The sequence below is a fragment of the Pseudoliparis swirei genome, chromosome 2 (assembly GCF_029220125.1).
Source record: "Pseudoliparis swirei isolate HS2019 ecotype Mariana Trench chromosome 2, NWPU_hadal_v1, whole genome shotgun sequence".
Lineage (NCBI taxonomy): Eukaryota > Metazoa > Chordata > Actinopteri > Perciformes > Liparidae > Pseudoliparis > Pseudoliparis swirei.
Window position 1 is genome coordinate 15,494,981 of NC_079389.1, and position 20,807 is coordinate 15,515,787.

A 20,807-nucleotide genomic window follows, 5' to 3' on the forward strand; every position below is an offset into this window, starting at 1 on the left:
TTGTTGCCTCAATATAATGTAATTTAATTGAGAATGCAGTTGAAATGTATTTGGAGACAGGGTAGGCCTATGCTCCATCAGTAATTCGGGTCAAGTGTGTCTTTTTAAATTGGTTAGTGTGTGTTAGATAGACTAAGTGTGTGGTTTTGTGTCTGTGTGCCACTGACACAGTTGTATCTGTGCATTTATTATTGCGGTATTTACATTTATTTATGCACTTTCATGTCTATTTTTGGACTTAATTGCTTGGGGTTCTGCATACTGTGTTCCCCACATACATATTCCCCACTGCTTTCTCTTTTATTAAAGAACAGCACATCACAGTGACTTCTGTAGCTCTTCTCATTGTTCCACAGTGACTAAAAGCAGGGCTGCATGTCAATGCCCTCTCTTGGATGCAGTGTGTGGGAGGTCGACAGCCTCGCTAATGCTTGACTTGCAGATTCAGACCGGCCTCTTGACACTCCCTGAGGTGTAATGACATATCCGTTACATGTTTGAGCTCACTAAAGAGGCCACTTATTGCAGGTGCCTGTGATTGATGAGCTTGTGCATTGTAAGGATACGTATACGCTCTGAAGTCACACAGTGCTCATACCATGTCTCTCGTGCCATTTTATGGGAATATTTTTATTTTCTGTCACAGTGCTGTGTGGAGGATATAAATTGGCAAATTATTGTCTTTGTTTTCTTATTCCGAATTCATTATTTTGCTCGATGAATAAAATATAGCTAAAGACTCTCGAGGGGGTTGGTGTCAGAGGAGGTCGGATAGGAGAGGGAGTGGCTGTGGGCGGGAGACTGTTTCAGGATGAAAAAGGTGAGTAGGAATGATGTGCAGAGAGCTAGATTGAAGGAGAGGTCCTCTAAAGAGGTTTCTTTCTGAATGGGACAGCCTGATAATGAGTGTTTCATGGTTTTTTAAATAAAAATAAAATAATTATAAATTAAAATTGTAAAAATATACACTACCGTTCAAAAGTTTGGGATCACTTAGAAATGACTTTATTTTTCAAAGAAAAGCACTGTTTTTTCAATAAAGATAACATTAAATTAATCAGAAATACACTCTCTACATTGTTAATGTGGTAAATGACTATTCTAGGTGGAAGTGTCTGGTTTCTAATGAAATATCTCCATAGGTGTATAGAGGCCCTTTTACAGCAACTATCACTCCAGTGTTCTAATGGTACATTGTGTTTGCTAATCGCCTTAGAAGACTAATGGATGATTAGAAAACCCGTGCAATTATGTTAGCACAGCTGAAAACAGTTATGCTGGTGATATAAGCTATACAACTGGCCTTCCTTTGAGCTTGAAGTTTGTAGAACAAAATTAATATTTCAAATATTAATCATTATTTCTAACCTTGTCAATGTCTTGACTATATTTTATATTCATTTGATAAATACAAGTGTGATTTTTCATGGAAGACACGAAATTGTCTGGGTGATCCCAAACTTCTGAACGGTAGTGTATACCAGTGGCGTCCCTAGGCTAAAAAACCCGGGGCTAAAGCCCCGGATGTTTTTTAATTAGCCCCGAATGTTAATTTAAAAAAAAAAATGAAAAAAAGATTTGGCACACAAGTGGTTAACACCTCCAGATCGCACGTGACGTCATTCACCCAAAACAGCGGAGTCAGACTGGCAGCAGGCGCACGTAACAGCAAGCTGCTGTCTGAGAGTGTTTCTATGTCTACACATTTCGCTGCTTCACTCCTCTGGGCTAAGCCCAGCGCCGCCGCTCCCATAACGCGCATCGCTCTGCCGTGATACGCGCCGACACATCCGCACACACAGGTGAGCTCACTCTCACTAGAAAAACTCACTAGCACCTTTCCCGTTCTCTTTTATCCCGGTCTGATATGAATTTTCATTAGCGGCTGCTCCACCTCCTCCAACTCTATCCGCACAGCAAATAACAAAATTTAAAAGTATCTTTCGACTGTGAAATTAGATTAAATTGTAATTGTTGAAATGCCCGGAGGATTCAGTTTTAGGAATGTTTAGGATAATCCTGTTTTAAATGAATCCGGGTGTAAACAAAATATAACTTCAACATCAAAGCCTGTATCAGGGATTCTCATTTCGGTATTTCCTTTAAGTGCCTGTTAATCATCAACGCATCCCCCATCAGTCGTATTTGACATGGCTGAAGAGAATCATATTTCTTCGGTCGTCAACAAACAACAAAATGGGAGGCAATCGGTGCAAAATGCTCAAATAATTGGAAATTGTAATCTTTCTTCCCTGTTAAATTAATTTCAGAAGATTATTTATGTGTGTTTCATTGCTCACTTTGCAAAAAGGCTTTAGTGAAGCATCATTTGAGTGACATGTGAGTCACACGTGTTACTGAAAAGTGAAGGTCATCCATTTATATTTAGGGGTTGGATGGATGTAAAATGAGGATTTATTCGCAGATTAATCGTTTTTACAAGACAATACTAAATTCTTTCACTGTCGAAATTTCATAAATATGTTTTTCTCTCAGGAATAAGCACATTGATGGCTAGTTTGTGTATTTTCGATATGAAAGACAGTGGACGGGTCTAAAAAATACCTCCACACATACAAAATGCCCCATTCATGATAGGACAATGTATCTCCAGTCGTTTTACTGCTCACCTTTTATTGACCCTATTTTAACCAAATAATTGTTCAACAAAAATGTACGCAATAAAGAGTGAGAGATCCAGGGAGTGGGGAGAACACATTCACCGCAATAGAAATCAATGGGAAGAATGTTTTTATCCTCCATTGCACTGTACAGTCTTTAATCCCACGATTAAGTTTGTAATCCAAAGATTATTCTCCCCGGGCCCCAGTCTTTACAGAAAATCCACACTGGGAATTTCACCGGAATTTCAATCCTCAGAACTAGGAAACCGGCTGACATTATTTGAAAAATAAGTTCCCTCTCACAGTTTTCATCCAATTCTTTTGTGATTCTCGGTGATTTTGCACAGAACCAAGACAGCCATCCATCTATTATCTGTAACCGCTAATCAGGAAGGGCTGGAGCAGAACCCAGTATATATTGCGAGAAGGCCGGGACACCCTGGTCAGGATGCCAGACTATCCCAGGGCTGACACACAGATATCAACCCTTCATGCTCCTGACAGTCACACGGCGTGTCATCAGTTAGTCTAAGCTGCATGTCTTTGGAAGCCGGAGGAGAATATGCTAACTCCAGTCAGTTCCCTCTTCCTGTTTCTTTTGCTGTTGCTTATTGGTCTCTGCACTCTTCTATTCTATAATTAAAAAAATACATTATCTGTTAGATGTCGTGAGGCATTCCTGGGAAATCTGTTTCTTGAGAGACACTGTACTTGATGTTATTGTGCCCAAATGCAGCTTTTGTTTGGATCTAGATTGTTTGGATTTTCTTGCGTGCGTTAGAGCTGCAATCGTGTGCTTCCAGTCTAATCAGGACTATAGACATGGCATCGATATATAAAAGACCTGGTGTCCTCTGTGTCCGCAAAATGATTAATGACTCATATCTTTCTTTTCTTTGTAACCTTTAGGGGGCGCTGGTCACAGCCTGTGCAGATGACACACTTCACTTGTGGAATCTCCGTCAGAGGCGACCGGCTGTCCTCCATTCACTTAAATTCAATAGAGAGAGGTAAGCATTATTTCCACTAAACAAACAAACATACATACACACACTCCACACCTTGGTCCATTGAAAGATGGATGTGCCTGTATCAGGTCAGTAGATACTATTTTACACAGGCAGTTAGGGATGAGCTCCCCAAAACCCCAACTACCCAATACACGGTAATGGTTCCAATACTCCAGAAAGGCCCCTACTCGTGCCACACCCCAAACCACCCAGAATATACTGGCTGCTAAACCATCTCTCAGCGACAGCATCGACATCAAGTTTCTTTCACCAGGAAGACACATTTAATCAGTTCAGTCTGGAAGACCGTGAAGCAGTGAGTGTTGACAGGGCAAGGCCAGCTCCTCTGTCCTGCCTCTGATCCTTTTTCACCCTGTCTGACAAACCTGACAAATCTTCAAAACACATCATGTAGTTTTCACATGGCTACAAACTAGCATCAACAGAGACAGCTGGTGGGATATTTTAAAGGGATAGTTTGGGTGTTTTAAAGCCGGGTTGTACGAGGCACTTATCCATAGGTAGTCTTACAATACATGTAGATGGCAGTCAGAGCAGATAGGAGTACAGGTCTGGTGGCTAAGCTCTGCACTGCTGTGCAGTAAAACTCCACCATTAAACTTAAACTAAAGGCGATGCTTGATTTTGGAAAGATCTTTCTTCCTTGTGAAAACCTTTGGGCCTTCTGGACGTACACAGACGTGACTCAGTTGTCCATTTTAATATTCTCAATGTCCTGCCTGAGCGTTCTCAGAAACAGGTTGTGGAAACTGGGGGTGGCCACTGCAGTTGTTTACCTAAACAGAGCACACAAGCACAAGTTTACAAAGTCTGTGTTTTTGAAAACATTGAAAACAAATGTTATTGTGTCTGCCTTATATAGAAATGGTTCTTTAACTTTGCCATGAACCTTCACATGGTCAACAGAAGAATACATTGTCTATAATATCAATTAGGCTAGTTGTCTGGGTGTTCAGCGAGGTCAACAGCTGAATGTGTAAGGTTCATTGCAAGTTGGTGTGTCATATCCCTGTAGCAAGTCTTATGTTCCTGTTAAGTATTAGAATTCACCTGAAGATAAAGTGGCATCGTTCACCTCGGTATGTGTGAATATTTATTTCAGAGGTATAATCACTTGTTTGCTGTAATGTAAAATTACAAAGCAAAACACAAATGCATTGTATTAACTTAGGAATAAAATGTTAAACAAAGGGGGATTTTCCAATATTCCTCTTCCTATACTTTGTGAACATGTTTAAAATACTTGTTATTTGGTTAAACTTATATCACAGATAAAAAAGTAGGATATTTTCTGTTTTTTTTCTTCTTTTTCAGTTCATACTTTCTTGTCTTTCTGCAAAGGGAAACGGCAACTAAAGTTTGATTTTCACGTACTGCCTGTGTCATCGGCAAGGACATGTAATGGATATGACGGCATTCCCACTGAATGGGATGGAACATAATGTGCATTCAAAAAGCAAATGAGGTGTAGTGAGTAAGACAATGTCATCGTAGGCGTACGTACAAGAAAATGATGGTCGGTAACTTTTCGGGACCAGCAGCAATACAAAATGCAGAGCCGCTGCGTAAGTGGCCTTCAGATATAATGAGATTTTATTAATTTTTTATAAATTGTTCTTGTTCATGCAAATACCGGGTCAAAGTGATAATTAAAATGTAACTTTTGATGAGTACATGTGTTTGCCAAACGCAACCTGATTGTAGTTACAAGTCAAGGACAGCTGAGTCGAAGGGCATTTTTTCTCTCAACTGCAACTTTCCATCACAAGAGCGCTAAAAGCTTTCTCGCAACAAAAAATATCAGTGCTGTTAAAAAAAAAGTACAAACACAAACCCACCCAAGGCCACTTTAATAATGCAACAGAGCTCTAAAAAAATGTGATGGAGGAGTTTTTTTTTGTCTGCAAGTTGTTAGGGAGAAAACTTTGTTTCTCTGCGTCTCAGTTCCACTCGTTAGCAAAATGTCTGAGAACTTTCTACCTTCTTTAGGAATTGATGTCAAACCTTGTTCAAATGGTAATGACTTTTAAATCGAGGAATCATGTAGTTTACAACCCTAAATTTAATTTCAGACAGCGGCAGGCAGCGAGTCTATTGTTTTCAATGTAAACATGACGTTAGCCATAGAGACGGAGCCAAAGGCATCATACTGTAAGGCCACGCCCACAGGAGGGAAAACAATCGGCGCCACAATCAGTGGCGGCTGGTGAAATTTTTTTTTGGGGGGGCGCAGTTGGGCGACGCGGTTTAAATAGCACTCAACAATGAGAAGAAAAGAGGTTTTGAGTAGAATATTGTAAAAACCAAAGCTTTATTTCAAGAACACAGCGTGCTCATCAACACTGTCCAATAACAACTATCAACACACTGTAACTTTGGGCATGAGAGGTTCAGAGCAGAATTCTTTAAGAAACATTGGGTTGGGTTTTAGAGGTTTGCAAAATAAAAGTTTCACCCTCACATGAAAGAGGTTCAGAGCAGATGTTACAGATGTGGAGCGGGCATGGAAGAAGTCGGCTCAGATGGTGGATTTTCCCAGCTTATTTATTCTGCAGAAGACAACAGAACACACACATTTGCCTTCTGATCTGTCTCTGCACTTCCACTTCCTCAGCAAAATAAAACCATTGTCCATGGAAGACAGGACCACATTAAATCTAAATAATAACAATTCTCATCAAAACCATGACATGTAACATACAAGGGAAAACAGAGACCCTAATGGACAAAATAAATAACTACATGAGCTAGAGTCATTTCAGCAGAAACAGAGAATTCTAACTTTGAACAAAGAAAATTCATAACCTGAACAGAACACAAGAACAACAGAACACACATTTGCCTTCTGATCTGTCTCTGCACTTCCTAGACACGCAAAAACACAATTTACACAAGGAAAATATACGTCGGGCGACGGATGTAAACAAACAATGAGACCGCCAAAGAATGACCGCCACCAAACGTATATGTTGACGACCCACGACAGCTGGGCTGACGTGATCGTATTGCGACCATTACTGTATGTAATACAAATTTAATTTTATAAAAGAATATAAAATAGTGCAAAACATCGTTTTCACTCAACTCACCCTCAGCAATATAAAACCATTGAGCAGGGTTGCCAGGTCTGTGTGACAAAACCAGCCCAATGGCCAATCAAAACCAGCCCAAAACCAGCCCAATATCAGAACTCAAAATATACCCACCAACCATATACACTGCTTTAAGTCCAACAGCATTGCTATCATTGCCAAATATATTGTAATATCTACAAAGTAACAACATATGTTTAGTTTGCCAGCATTAAAAGCAGTTTTCCTAAACAGTTATTTCCCTATGTCCTAAAATGGCCTTGTGTAATTAGATACAGTATATTATCATAAATAAAATGTGTATGCTGATCTGGAGTCAGTTTGGTAGGATTTGGGTATGAATAAATTATTTCATTTAAAATATGGATTTTATTTAAAGATATTCATGTAATTTGCATGCAAAATAGGTGAACCAAGGACAAAAAAAATTCAACCAGCACTTCAAAAAGTGGCCCGATTCGCAGGAAAAACCGCGGACCTGGCAACACTCTATGGGCTGAGGAACATCTCTGATCTGCTGAGGGAACATACGGGTCTGCGCTGTTATTTGCTCAGTTTCATCCGCCCAAGCGGTCTTTGCCAAAACGACTGAAATGTTGTATCAATGCCGTACACCGTTAGACCAGCGCCAGAAAAAGGGAGCTTCTCTCCGTCTCCGATAATGGCGATATATTATATTTTTTCACATTAACTTAAGTGGTTGTTGACAGGGGCTTACGGTCTCCCACACACATTTAGCGCGTCAACACGGTATATTTACTATTTAAATGATTTGGCATATAATGTTTTTTGACAGATTTTTTTTTTTTTCTTCTTCTTTTTTTTTTTTTTTTTTTTTCGCCTATGGACGAACCGCCACTGGCCACAATAAGCAACCGGGGGCTGAAATATTAACAAATCACCTGCAGCTAGTTAAAGCCATCAGATTAGATAATCAAAGGATTAGTGTGACAGGAGGGCAGTTGCTAACTACAATGATGAGTTAGCAAGCTAATGCTAGCTATGTGTTCGTTAGCTTGAGTACTTGCAAACATGGAACTCTACAGATTTCTGGTTAAACAACATTTCACCATAACATGCTGTCAAAAAGCTTCATCTTAATATTTTGCCTAAAACTGACATTTGGGCAAAATGCTTGATGCAAAATCTCAGTGGGTCAGGATCCCAGTGATCCCAGTGATCCCAGTGATCCCATGCTGTCAATGAGAGAGAACGCAGATACAGAGGCAATATTAATAATGTTAGCGAGCTAGCTAGTTAATGCTTCACAGAAAAAATATTGAGTTTGATTATCTGGTAATATAAAATGTTTCCATTTGCTTTATTAATCCTTTATGTTGCTCAGCATCAATTTTAAGCTACAGCCGCTCTTTTTGGAGACATGATGAGATGAGAAGGGAGACTAAATGGAAAGCAGCAGCATGTGGTCCAGGTTGTATCTAGAACTGGGTGTAACTCGTAGTCACAGAGTTGCCCTGCTGCCGCCCGTTTAAAATACAAATGACTGATGAAGCTTTCTGAAAACAATGTTTAAAAAAAATCGAAACTGTTGGCGACTGTATAATAATTTACAGTATTTCATTTTGTTTGTTTTTTGTTATTTTATTAATTTATTCTGTGTACTTTTTTACATGTCTGTGGTGTGCACAGTGCAGTAGGAAGCAGAACCACTTGCTCTCTGACAATTAGCACACTAAAGCCCAAAATAATCTGCCAATAATGTCTTCTTAATCACTGGAAATGGTGTCAAGAATTGTTTTGTGATTGCTGTCATGCTGTTGTCACAAAGAATTTGAAGAATCTCCATCCAAACAAAACACACATTACAATACATGAATGATTGGACACTTGCCGTATTTTGTGTGTGTGCATAATACGAAGAGGCATTTGAGCTAATGTAAGCGTCTGTGTGTCTCTTGCGGAGGAAACGACATGGCCAGTTCCTAAAATGATGTCACCATTTCAATTAATCTCTCAATCTTGTGAATTCATGAAGGGTATTTGCTCCTGGTCTTGAAGTGGCCGGTCAGCTGGCAGCCAAACCCATGCTCTTTGCTCTTTGATTGATAATTATAAGACCAACTGTATTGAATCAAAACTGGCATTCAACTATCTACAATTTAACTTCTGGATCTGTATTTATCAATGCTTAGGCTACCTCCTTCACCTTTCTGCCATCTCCTCATCCATTCTTTCACTTAAGTTTTCCCTTCAAACCATGTCTTTTATTGAATTCTTTCTGTGAAATGTTATGTCAACCTTCAGCTCATAACCGAGGTATAGTCAGTGCTAAGAGGTTTCTCTAGTCTAGAGGCTACCTTTGTTTTCACAGAGAGAACATTCTGACTCATCGGGTTACTGCAGATATGCTTTAAAAAAAAGGCAATATCCAGTGATAGGATATTTGCACAGTTAGACGTTCACTGTGCCGAATACAAGTATGTTTGTGAAGAGGTTTCGATCTCATCTGTTGCTTTCTGTGTATTAGACCTACTAACCCTACAAGGTCAGTCACTTCCTCAAACAAGACTAAATGAATGTTGAAAAAGAAAGAGGACTATAACATTCCTCTGTCACCCCCCGGCCAGTTTGATTATTGTCATCTCCCCAAGCACCTAAATCCTTATTGAATTGTCTGCCATCTCATTTGACTTCTATCTAATAATCCTGCTGGTTGCTGGCTGGGTGAATGTGGGGCTAGAGCCCAATGACCCCCCCCCCCCCCCCCCCTCTACAAGTTAATCAGCAATGACAGGAGTGACTTGGTGTGTGCTGATCTTTCTTCCCTGGTTAAGGTGATTATGAAGATGTTGGTTGCTAGAGATATAATGGTTTAAGCAGCCTCACATCGTGATTATCTTTCATATGCAACATGTATACTTGACATGGCTTCATGGTTATTTATTCTGATTCATTTATTGCAATTAGGGATTAAAAATAGACCTGAAAAATGTGAAATCCCAAAAGGTGTTTTGTTAAGTAAGAAAATAATCTGTGAGCAATATTGGGTCGTGGTTCCGTGCTATCGGCCTCTTACAGCTCTTCTACGCTGATTGACCACCTGTTGCGGCTCGCATCCACTTCAAGACCCTGTTGCGAAGTTTGTGCTATTTCCATCACAATGTTCTGCTTTGAGCCTTTAGTTGTGTGTTCTCAAATGTACTTTCTCTCACTCTCTTTCTTGCACACATAAATACTATTGAAGAAGAACCCTATACAATAGTTTATCAACAACCCAGTGAGACCATTTTAGTAGAGCAAAGGAGATATCATTTCATATGAATCTGTTATCTCTAGCGAAACCGTGTTGTAAAACACTTTTGATGGGATATGCAAGCAGCAAGAAAGCTCTGCCTACACATCCAGATGACATTGGGATATGAAGTAGCCTGTGATTTGTAGTTCAGGGTTTAATGACTTGAAATGCTCTGACTTAATTACAATTATTTAATACACGTACTTTTAATGCAAAATCACAGAATTTTAGGTAATGAAAAAATCTATTGTCCAAAATGTGTATGATCTCTGATTTTTAATAAATATCTTTGAAACAGAAGAGTCATGTGAATTTGTGAAATGATGGACCAGTTTAGCCCGTACTGTCTAAGTCTGCAAGTGCTCTTTAAAAAACTATTTATAAATGTTTCGAGTGGCAAAGTTATCTGTGTGGCACTACAAAGTGGAGGAGGAGGGAATGTGGGTGAGAATACCTATACAGGTACGTGCGCTCTGTATTGTGGAGGAAAATAGATTTTCACTTTCCTGCTGAGTAAAAACAGGCCCTGATTAAAAGCCCGGCCATGCCTTCTGTGAGTCAAGGTACAACTTTTCTGAAGAAATTCCGTGAGTACCATTGAACAGTGGCTCAGTAAATCTGCCAGTAGACAACAACGTGGCTAGAATACTGTTATAATCACTTTGTTGTCCAATCATTTGTTACGATCTCAGACACTTAGGAAGTAGGACCCAATTGCACGACCCGGGAGACAGAGATAAAGTATTTGTAAGTACTTTATTTTTCGGTTCTGCAGTGAACAAAATGAAAGCGCTCACGTAGTGAGGGATCAAAAACTTTTCAAGAGCACAACATAACCCGACCTGATCATGGCAAAAGACCAGACGAACTGACAAGGAACACTGGGAGACAGGGGAATTTAAGCACATGGTAACAAGACACAGGTGGGACCAATCAGGGGCGGGGCTGACACTGATGAGCATAGGAGACAGGTGTGATGACAGGTGAAAACAATCAGGAAGCCTGGAATGAGAGAAAGCGAACATAAATGACCTGAACCTCTCTAGCATATCTGTCGGTGCACAACAGTACCCCCCCCTCTAGGGCCAACTCCTGATGGCCCAGGCTGATTGTAAAAGTCGTGGATAAGAGTCTTGTCTACGATAAATGAAGCAGCTATCCAGCTTCTAGCCTCAGGACCGTAACCCTTCCAGTCTACCAGGAATTGCTTGCCCTCCCCTATTACGGACCTCCAGTAGCTTACGGACCTTGTAAACGTCACCCCTTCAAAGAACTGGGGCGGTGGAGGGGCTTGAGGCGGGAACAAGTGTGCTCTCACACACCGGCTTGATTCTACTAACGTGAAACGTTGGGTGCACTCTCAAGGTCCTGGGAGTTGCAAGCGTACGCCGGGTTGATGACTCTGGACACTGGAAACGGACCCACAAATCTCGGAGCCAGTTTCTTTGAGGCGACATGGAGTGGTAAGTCTTTGGTAGAGAGCCAAACCTTTTGGCCTGGACTGTAGGAGGGAGCGACCCTGCGATGAACGTCCGCAACAGCCTTCATCCGAGCTGAACTTCGGAGAAGAGACTGGCGAGCACCAGCCCAAACTCTGCGACAACGTCTGATCATGGCATGTGCCGATGGAACCATCACCTCTTCCTCGTTGTTAGGGAAAAGTGGAGGCTGGAAACCATTGACACAATGGAATGGATAGAGACCTGTGGCCGCCGTAGGAAGGGTATTGTGGGCAACCTCGACCCATGTGAGATGGTCACTCCAGGTGGTCTGGTTCCGGGAGACGAGACAACGTAGCGTAGTCTCTAGTTCTTGGTTCAGACGCTCCGACTGTCCATTTGACTGAGGGTGATATCCTGATGACAGGCTGACGGTGGCACCTATGAGTCGACAAAACTCTTTCCAGAAGGCGGAAATGAATTGTGGACTCTACCGTCAAACAATGTCATTAGGGAATCCATGGATCCTGAATACGTGATTCATCATGACCTCTGCGGTGACTTTGGCAGAGGAAGCTTGGTCAATGGGATGAAGTGAGCCATTTTGAAAATCGATCAACCACTGTTAGAACCGTAGTCTTGCCTCTGGATGAGGGAAATCCTGTCACAAAATCCATCGAAATGTGTGACCAAGGACGATGGGGAATCGGCAGCGGCTGGAGCAAGCCCATCTTAACTTGAGATGAGGTCTTATTACACGCACACACCGGACAAGCCGCTACATACTCGGCCACATTTTTCTTCATGGATGGCCACCAGAAACGTTGTTGAATCCTGAACATTGTTCTTGCTACTCCCGGATGGCACGAAAGCACAGATGAGTGAGCCCAGTGGATGACCTTGGGGTGAAGACCCTCAGGAACAAACAGCAGATTGTTGGGACACTCGCTAGGCGCTGGATTCATGACATTTGCCTCTTTAACGCCTGACTCCACTTGCCAGGAAAAGGCTCCGATCACCCGGTTAAGTGGAAGGATGGTCTTGGGCTCTACCGCAAGTGGTTCGGGATCGTAAAGACGAGACAAAGCATCGGGTTTTTGATTCTGAGACCCGGGACGAAAAGAGAGTGTGAAGTTGAATCTACTAAAGAAAAGTGTCCACCTGGCCTGACGGGAGTTGAGACGCTTAGCCTTTCTTATATATTCTAGATTCTTGTGATCTGTCCAGACTAAAGACGGTTGCTCTGCACCCTCCAGCCAGTGTCTCCATTCCTCGAGGGCAGCTTTTACAGCTAACAATTCCTTGTTTCCCACGTCATAATTCCGCTCTGCCGTTGTCAACTTCCGCGACAGGTAAGCACATGGATGCATCTTGTTGTCTTCTGCAGAACGTTGAGACAGTACTCCTCCAATTCCCTCATTGGAAGCATCCACCTCGACCATAAACTGGCGCTGGGGATCTGGAATGGTGAGTATGGGAGCTGATGTGAATCTATCTCTGAGAAGTTTGAAAGCAAGATCCGCCTGGGGTCCACTTGAAGGAACCTTAGGAGAAGTCAGAACATGCAGAGGAGCAGCAACAGAACTGAAATTCCTAATAAACTTCCTATAGAAGTTAGCAAATCCTAGGAACTGCTGAACCTTTTTCCTGGAGTCTGGTGTGGGCCACTGGGATACTGCACTGACTTTCGCAGGATCCATTTGGATATGATTAGGTGAGACTATGTATCCTAAGAAAGACACCTCTTCTGTGTGGAACTCGCACTTCTCTGCCTTGACATATAGCTGATTATCCAGTAGTTTCTGCAAAACTTGGCGGACATGGTTAACATGAGATTTAGCGTCTGGGGAGAAAATCAGTATGTCATCCAGATACACAAACACTGAAATATTCAAGAATTCCCGCAAAACCTCATTCACAAAAGCTTGAAAACAGCCGGTGCATTGCACAGTCCAAAAGGCATTACCAAGTACTCATAGTGACCATTCTGAGTGTTGAATCCAGTCTTCCACTCATCCCTTGTTTTATTCTAACCAAGTGATATGCATTTCTTAAATCCAACTTGGTGAATATCTTGGCCGTTTGAAGCAGTTCAAAAGCAGATGACATGAGTGGCAGAGGATAGCGGTTCTTCACCGTAATGTCATTTAGTGGACTGTAGTCTATGCAAGGTCTCAGAGACCCGTCTTTCTTTCCCACAATAAGAATCCCGCTCCGGCTGGAGACGATGAAGGACGGATAATCCCTGATTTGAGTGAAGAGGAGATGTATTCATCCATTGCTGTTCTCTCAGGTCTCGAAATCGAGTAAAGTCTCCCTTGGGAATGGGGGCTCCGGTAAGAGATCAATGGGACAGTCAAAATCTCGGTGAGGAGGTAGCGACAAGGCTTTAGACTTGTTAAACGCTTCTTTTAAATCATGGTAACAGGAAGGTACCTTGTGTAGATCAGGATAGTCAGGGTGATCTATAATGATCCTACTAGAGTCTGTTGGTGCATTAACAGGTTGCGAAGTTTACACCTGCCTTTACAATCCTCTCCCCATTCCTTAACTTTCCTGAAGGCCAGTCTATGTGAGGATTGTGGATCTTCAACCAAGGAAACCCCAAAATAATCGGGTGCTGAGTCGACTCAAAAATATGAAATTGCATGCTCTCGGTATGGTCCTTATTTATAGTAATCTGTATGGGCTCAGTGCAATGGGTAACTGTGAACAACAAGCGGCCGTCTAAGGCACTGGCACTAACAGGATGAGATAGCGGGACAGTTTTTATTTTTAGCTGTTTGACTAGGCCCCAGTCTATAAGGCTTTCGTCAGCCCCTGAGTCTATTAACACACCCTGGTCAATGGTCTGATTGTTAATACAAATGTCTACCTGAGTAACAGGTCGAGGAGGGAAGTCTGCGGAAACTTGCTCACCAGCGCCCTCCTTTTGACTGGTGAGCACGATCTTTTCCCGGGCATGAAGCGAGTTGATGACCCGGCTGGCCGCAGTAGAAACAGCAACCCTCCCGTAGACGGCGCTGCCTCTCCTCCAGAGAAAGCCTGGTTCTTCCAAGCTGCATGGGTTCACCGGAGTCATTCGGAAGTGTAGTCCTCAGATGGTCCGGTAACATGAGTTGGAAATCCTCCGCTGGCGGCGCGACCCTCCGAGGCGAATTCTGGAAGCTGGGAATAACATCTCGGTTGCGTCGACGCTCCCTCTCTTTCGAAGACGGTTATCGATCCGGATGGCCACAGCGATGAGGGATTCCAGATCCCGGGTGTCTCCAGTGGAGCCAGCTGGTCCTTTATCGGTTCCGAAAGTCCTGTCATGAAGGCGTCACGAAGAGCCGGAACATTCCATCCGCTGTCCGCTGCTGCTGTACGAAACTCGATGGCATAATCAACCACCTGACGGTTGAGCTGACGTATTTGAAACAGTCTTCTGCTGGCCTCCGTAGCAGGCGATGAGTGGTCAAAAATGCGCCTCATAGTCTCTATGAAATCGGCCAATGAGTAACATAGTTCGGTGTCTCTAGACCATTCTGCAGTAGCCCAGGCTGCAGCTCTTCCCGTTAACTGAGACACAATAAACGCCACTTTACCATGCTCAGATAAAAAAGCTGCTGGGTTGTGTTGAAAATGCAGATCACACTGTACCAGAAAGGCTCTGCAATTCGAAGAGTCTCCGGAAAATCTCTCCGGAAGAGCCAGCCGTAACGGGGAGGAAACAGCCTGACCTGGGTCGTCAGCTGGAGTATTGACAGGCAAATTCTCAGCTGTGGATGACGTCACCGGAGGAGCAGTCTGTTGATGAGTGAAAAAATTATTCATTTGGGCAACCAGTTGTTGCATCTGTGTAGATAATTCTTCCTGAACCCCGGCCTGGTGTCCTCTCAGCTCTTGTATTTCCCGGCTGACTTTGTCCAGTTTTTCCTCGTGATGAAAAATCGTCACGCCCTGTACCGACAGAGCGGCGTGAAGCGTTCTTGGGTCGGCTGGGTCCATAATGTGGTCAGTTCGTTCTGTTACGATCTCAGACACTTAGGAAGTAGGACCCAATTGCACGACCCGGGAGACAGAGATAAAGTATTTGTAAGTACTTTATTTTTCGGTTCTGCAGTGAACAAAATGAAAGCGCTCACGTAGTGAGGGATCAACAACTTTTCAAGAGCACAACATAACCCGACCTGATCATGGCAAAAGACCAGACGAACTGACAAGGAACACTGGGAGACAGGGGAATTTAAGCACATGGTAACAAGACACAGGTGGGACCAATCAGGGGCGGGGCTGACACTGATGAGCATAGGAGACAGGTGTGATGACAGGTGAAAACAATCAGGAAGCCTGGAATGAGAGAAAGCGAACATAAATGACCTGAACCTCTCTAGCATATCTGTCGGTGCACAACATCATTTTGTCAATAAATTACGGCTTGTTTGATTGATTGCTTCATGTACTGTCCAATAATTTATTTAGTGCCTATATTTTTCAATGAATCAATAAATGTGTGTCAGTTATTAATTGACTGCAACATATTGCACACAAGTATGAACTGTTTACATAACTGAAGCTTGAACCTAATTATCCTAATCCTTATAATTAGCTTGAAAGCACCTGGTGTAGATCAATGTACTTATGTACAAAATACTCTGATTAATTTTGCCACACGGAAACACACAGCTCTACTGATCCGTCCAATCCTTGAAACAAACTGAATCATCGACCCCTTTGTAACTGTTCATATTCTAACACTCGGTCTTCTCCCCCTTTGTTTCTCGTTCTCCAGGATCACGTTTTGCCACCTTCCCTTTCAGAGTAAATGGCTGTACGTGGGGACAGAGCGTGGAAACACACACATCGTCAACATCGAGTCCTTTGTTTTGTCCGGATACGTCATCAACTGGAACAAGGCCATAGAACTGTGAGTTGTCCATGCTCCAAAATGCGAGATTTGAGAGCAAATCTGATCAGCTGATTGGTTATTTATGACAGCGATGATGTTTTAATGTGACCAATGTTACGATGCCAGTGGTGTGAACGGCAGTTTTCCCCTAAAATAAGATTGGAAGAAAGAAGAAAACATCTTTCTTTTACAAGCAGTTTCAGATGTCTCAAGAGTAATCTTTTTGAAAGCTGGTCGAAATCATTTCATTGCTCAAATCTTAAATGTGAACAGTTCAAACATGTTTCATCGCAGACACTGAAAGTGTTGATGCCGCTCTACTCGGCTGACGTCCTTGGTTTATCAACAGGTTTGTGAATTATCTATTCACACAAGTTTCATTTGTTGGGAGTTTTTTTTTTAAATTAACTTTTAAATACAATTTTGTATGTAGGTATTTAGAAAGGAGAACAAAAACGGCTTCCATTGTCATAGCTGTAGCTTTGGATGAATATGTATGGATTGAAGATAAGATGGCGAATCAGTTTTCTCATAGCTTTGAGAAAACATAGTTTGAACAACTGAAGTCTGAATGTTTATATATATACAGTATATATATATATATGTATATATATATATGTACATTTGTATATTTCACAGTGCGCCATAAACCAACTGAAGAAAATAAATAGCCTTGTCCTGCATTGTGTTAATGTTTCTGGATGCCCGTAAGATTTCTAGATGTTATATAATGCCTGATGTTTGGGGCGTAATATCATTCGTCAGTCAACAGAAGCCTTTGTTCATTTGTTGACTATGTGGCTGAAATATAATGCGGATTAACAGCTTCAAGTGTCATACAGTACACAAATGGCGCTCAGTTTTATTGTAGGCCCGTTTGTTTCTGTTGGTTTCACCCACCTACGCGGCGTTCCTCTGGTGTTACCCTGACAAGTCTCCTGCTGCACAAGTCACTCTCACACCGAGCCATCGTGTTGCCTTCCGACAGCCCCAAACCACAGCGAGCATCGTAACACTGGCGTGTACATGTGGGAGGTCGGTCTGCCAATCATTGCTAAAGTGAGGCAGGGGATGGGATCTGAACAGGATATTTGGTTTGCTGATTCCTCACCACAGAGTGAACCGAGGACTTTTGCCCATCACATTAAATAACTTTCTTCCATCTGTGAAGGTTTACATTTTTTTGTTTTGTTTTATGTGTAAGTATTAGTTAGTAGTACTCAATTAATTACTTGATAATTACTTGCAAAATAATTACAATGGAGTAAAATGATATCCTCCAGTAGCGTGTCCTCTAAACAACAGATTAAATACTATTTCATGTTAATGAAACGTATTATTAAATATTAAAGAGCTGTTGCACCATGTCCATATACCACATGAAGGTCTTTACTTTAGAGGGTAAAGACACGGGTTATGCCTTCATCTAGTAGCTAAATAATTACAAGATGAGATGTGTAACAATCTGCTTGATTCACGTGAAAAAATTAACAGATCTAGTGTGCAAAATTTACTTTGTAGCTGGCTATATTTACTAACTGCTTTCATTCTATTTAAATCTAAAATTTCTGAGTTTGACATTTTTTTTTGCTATATTGTGCATCCTGAATCCTTCCTTTTCACTATGGAAAAAAAATAGTGCCTATGGCGTGTACAATATTTTCTGCAAACAGTCTGCTAATATTGAAGTTTATTTAACGTGAGCCTATCCGGAGCAAGCCCATTGCTCGGCTCCTGGAAGCTGCGTACAGCGATGTAAGGTGGCATGCCCGTGCATCGTGTGTGGCCGTTCAGAATGTGTTCAACCTTCAGAGCAGGCCGAGTGCTTGGCTGCTGGTGCCGGTTGTGCTGTGGGGAAGGGATGAAGAGTTGGGTTTAAACGTTAGTCGTCAATCTGCTAACAACATATTCAAGTCCGAAGAGCCCTTAAGCTCCGCCCCCCACGGCTATACAGAACGTTGTTGGTTTGTTTATTCCAAGCTTATTATTTTTTTAACACCAAATTCAACAAAGCCCCCCACGGGGTCACACCAACCAGTGTGAAGTACATCAGATGAGTACTCGAGATATGCAAATAACACACAGACAGACTGATATTTTTTGTTTTAGTTTTCCATTTATAATACCAGTCATATGGTTTACCACAGGCAGATAATAAATCCAATCAGAAGGTAGAGGGCGTTGTCCTTTAATTACAAGGTTAGTGGTTTTATCCCCATCTACTCCTGTCCATATCTCTATTCAATTCAATTCAGTTTATTTGTATAGCCCAATTTCACAAATTACTAATTTGTCTCGGAGTGCTTTACAATCTGTACACATAGACATCCCTGCCCCAAAACCTCACATCGGACCAGGAAAAACTCCCAAATAACCCTTCAGGGGGGAAAAAAAGGGAAGAAACCTGCAGGAGAGCAACAGAGGAGGATCCCTCTCCTAGGATGGACAGATGCAATAGATGTAATGTGTACAGAAGGACAGATTTAGAGTTAAAATACATTCAATGAATATGACAGAGTGTATGAATAGTTCATAGTAGGCATATTCCACGATGGAGACCTCCACGATCCATCAGGCAGATGGCGGTGGGGAGGAGGAGTGGGCGGAGTCTCAACAGGACAGTGGCGTAGTCATGAGCAGGAATTCCACGACCCAGACGATCCATCAGGCAGATAGGATATATGCCGTCTCATAGGGTCCGATGACCCCATGAGACGTAAAGTCAAAAGGACTTCCGGGGAGAAAGCAGAGTTAGTAACGTGTGATTGAAAGATGAAAATTCATCCTTAAGGAGAGAGAAAGAGGAGATAGGTACTCAGTGCATCCTAAACGTCCCCGGCAGCTATAAGCCTATAGCAGCATATCAAGGGGCTGGACCAGGGCAAACCTGATTCAGCCCTAACTATAAGCTCTGTCAAAGAGGAAGGTCTTAAGTCTACTCTTAAACGAGGTGACTGTGTCTGCCTCCCGGACTGAAATTGGAAGCTGGTTCCATAAAAGAGGAGCTTGATAACTAAAGGCTCTGGCTCCCATTCTACTTTTTAAGACTCTAGGAACTACAAGTAGTCCCGCATTTAGTGAGCGTAGCTCTCTAGTGGGGCAATATGGTACTACAAGCTCCTTAAGATATGATGGAGCATCACCAATCAAGGCTTTGTAGGTTAAGAGAAGATTTTTTTTTTTTTTTATAACTTTTTATTTTGCATTTTCCACAAACAGATTATTCCTTGACATCTATAAAAGAAAAAGAAAAAAAGAGAAAGAAGAAACAAAATTTAAAAAAATAAACACCAAAAAAACAACAACAAAAAAACAACAACAAAAAGTAATATATCTACAACAAAATAAAATCAGCACATCCAAGTCCATCCATATCCACATAAACACCCGCCAAAGATTCCCACCCATCCCCTCCCACATGTTTCTACCCTCCAAGAGTAGGACCCAATGAGGAGGGAGGAAAGGACTAAACTATCAAACTACATAACACCAAATGGTAAGCATGGAGTACCAAGTAAAATAACTAAAGAAAGATAAAAGGCATTAATGTGAAAAGTAAAAAATAGAAAATTAAAAAACAACAGACATTCATTTCATACCCAGATTTTTCATAGACCTCTTTGTTTTGCAGTTGCACTGTATGTGTACAACATCAACCCCTCTCAGTTATACTATCTACATCCAATATCGACTCTAGATATAACGTCACGCACGCCCATCTTCTTGTGAAGATATCTAATGTCATTTGTAATTTTGCAGTCATTTTTTCCATTGTATGGACCTGGTTTAATCTCTGTCTCCACTGAGTTATGGTTGGTGGTTTTGCATCTTTCCAGTTCAGAGTTATTGTTTTTCTGGCAATCATTAAAAGTATGCGGAGAATATACCTCAGATTGGTGTCCCCTAAATCTCTTGGTATAGACCCCAGCACATATATTAATGGGTCTGAGGGTACCTCCACTTCAATAATTCTATTGATTTCTTTTTTTATATTTTTCCAAAAACCTTTGACTACTGGGCAGTCCCAAAAGATATGCGTGTGATCTCCTATTTTTCCACATTTTCTCCAGCATAATGGAGCTGAAGGATCCTGCACATATTTAGAGATTACAAGAGGTGTATTAAAATATCTGACTTTTAGTTTCCAATCAAATTCTTTCCATAATTGGCTATTGATTCCTTTATGACATTTGTTGCACAGATCTTCCCATGTTGCATCTTCAATTATAACATTTAATTCCAATTCCCACTTTTCCTTGATGTTCAACGTATTTTGTGTTCTGTCAGCTGTAAGCCTTCTATATATGTGGGAGATGTGGTTTTTAGTTGGAAAGCCGTTTTCTGCTATACTAATAAAATAGTCTTCCATTACATTAGTTTTTTTTTAAACTAACTGTCTGTCTTTATGGTTTGTAATGTAGTGTCTCATTTGAAGGTATCTATACAGGTCCTTTGATGGAAGTGTATACTGTTC

The 20,807-nt window shown here is 41.6% G+C and overlaps 1 protein-coding gene across 1 annotated transcript in view; it reads left to right on the forward strand.

The window, feature by feature from the left end:
* The window catches only part of stxbp5l (syntaxin binding protein 5L), a 135,736-nt gene that overhangs the window by 57,246 nt on the left and 57,683 nt on the right, over window positions 1-20,807 (forward strand). The window contains exons 4-5 of the mRNA XM_056438653.1: window positions 3,534-3,634; window positions 16,217-16,351. Of these exons, the coding sequence (XP_056294628.1) occupies window positions 3,534-3,634; window positions 16,217-16,351 (236 nt within the window). The remainder of the gene's footprint in view (window positions 1-3,533; window positions 3,635-16,216; window positions 16,352-20,807) is intronic.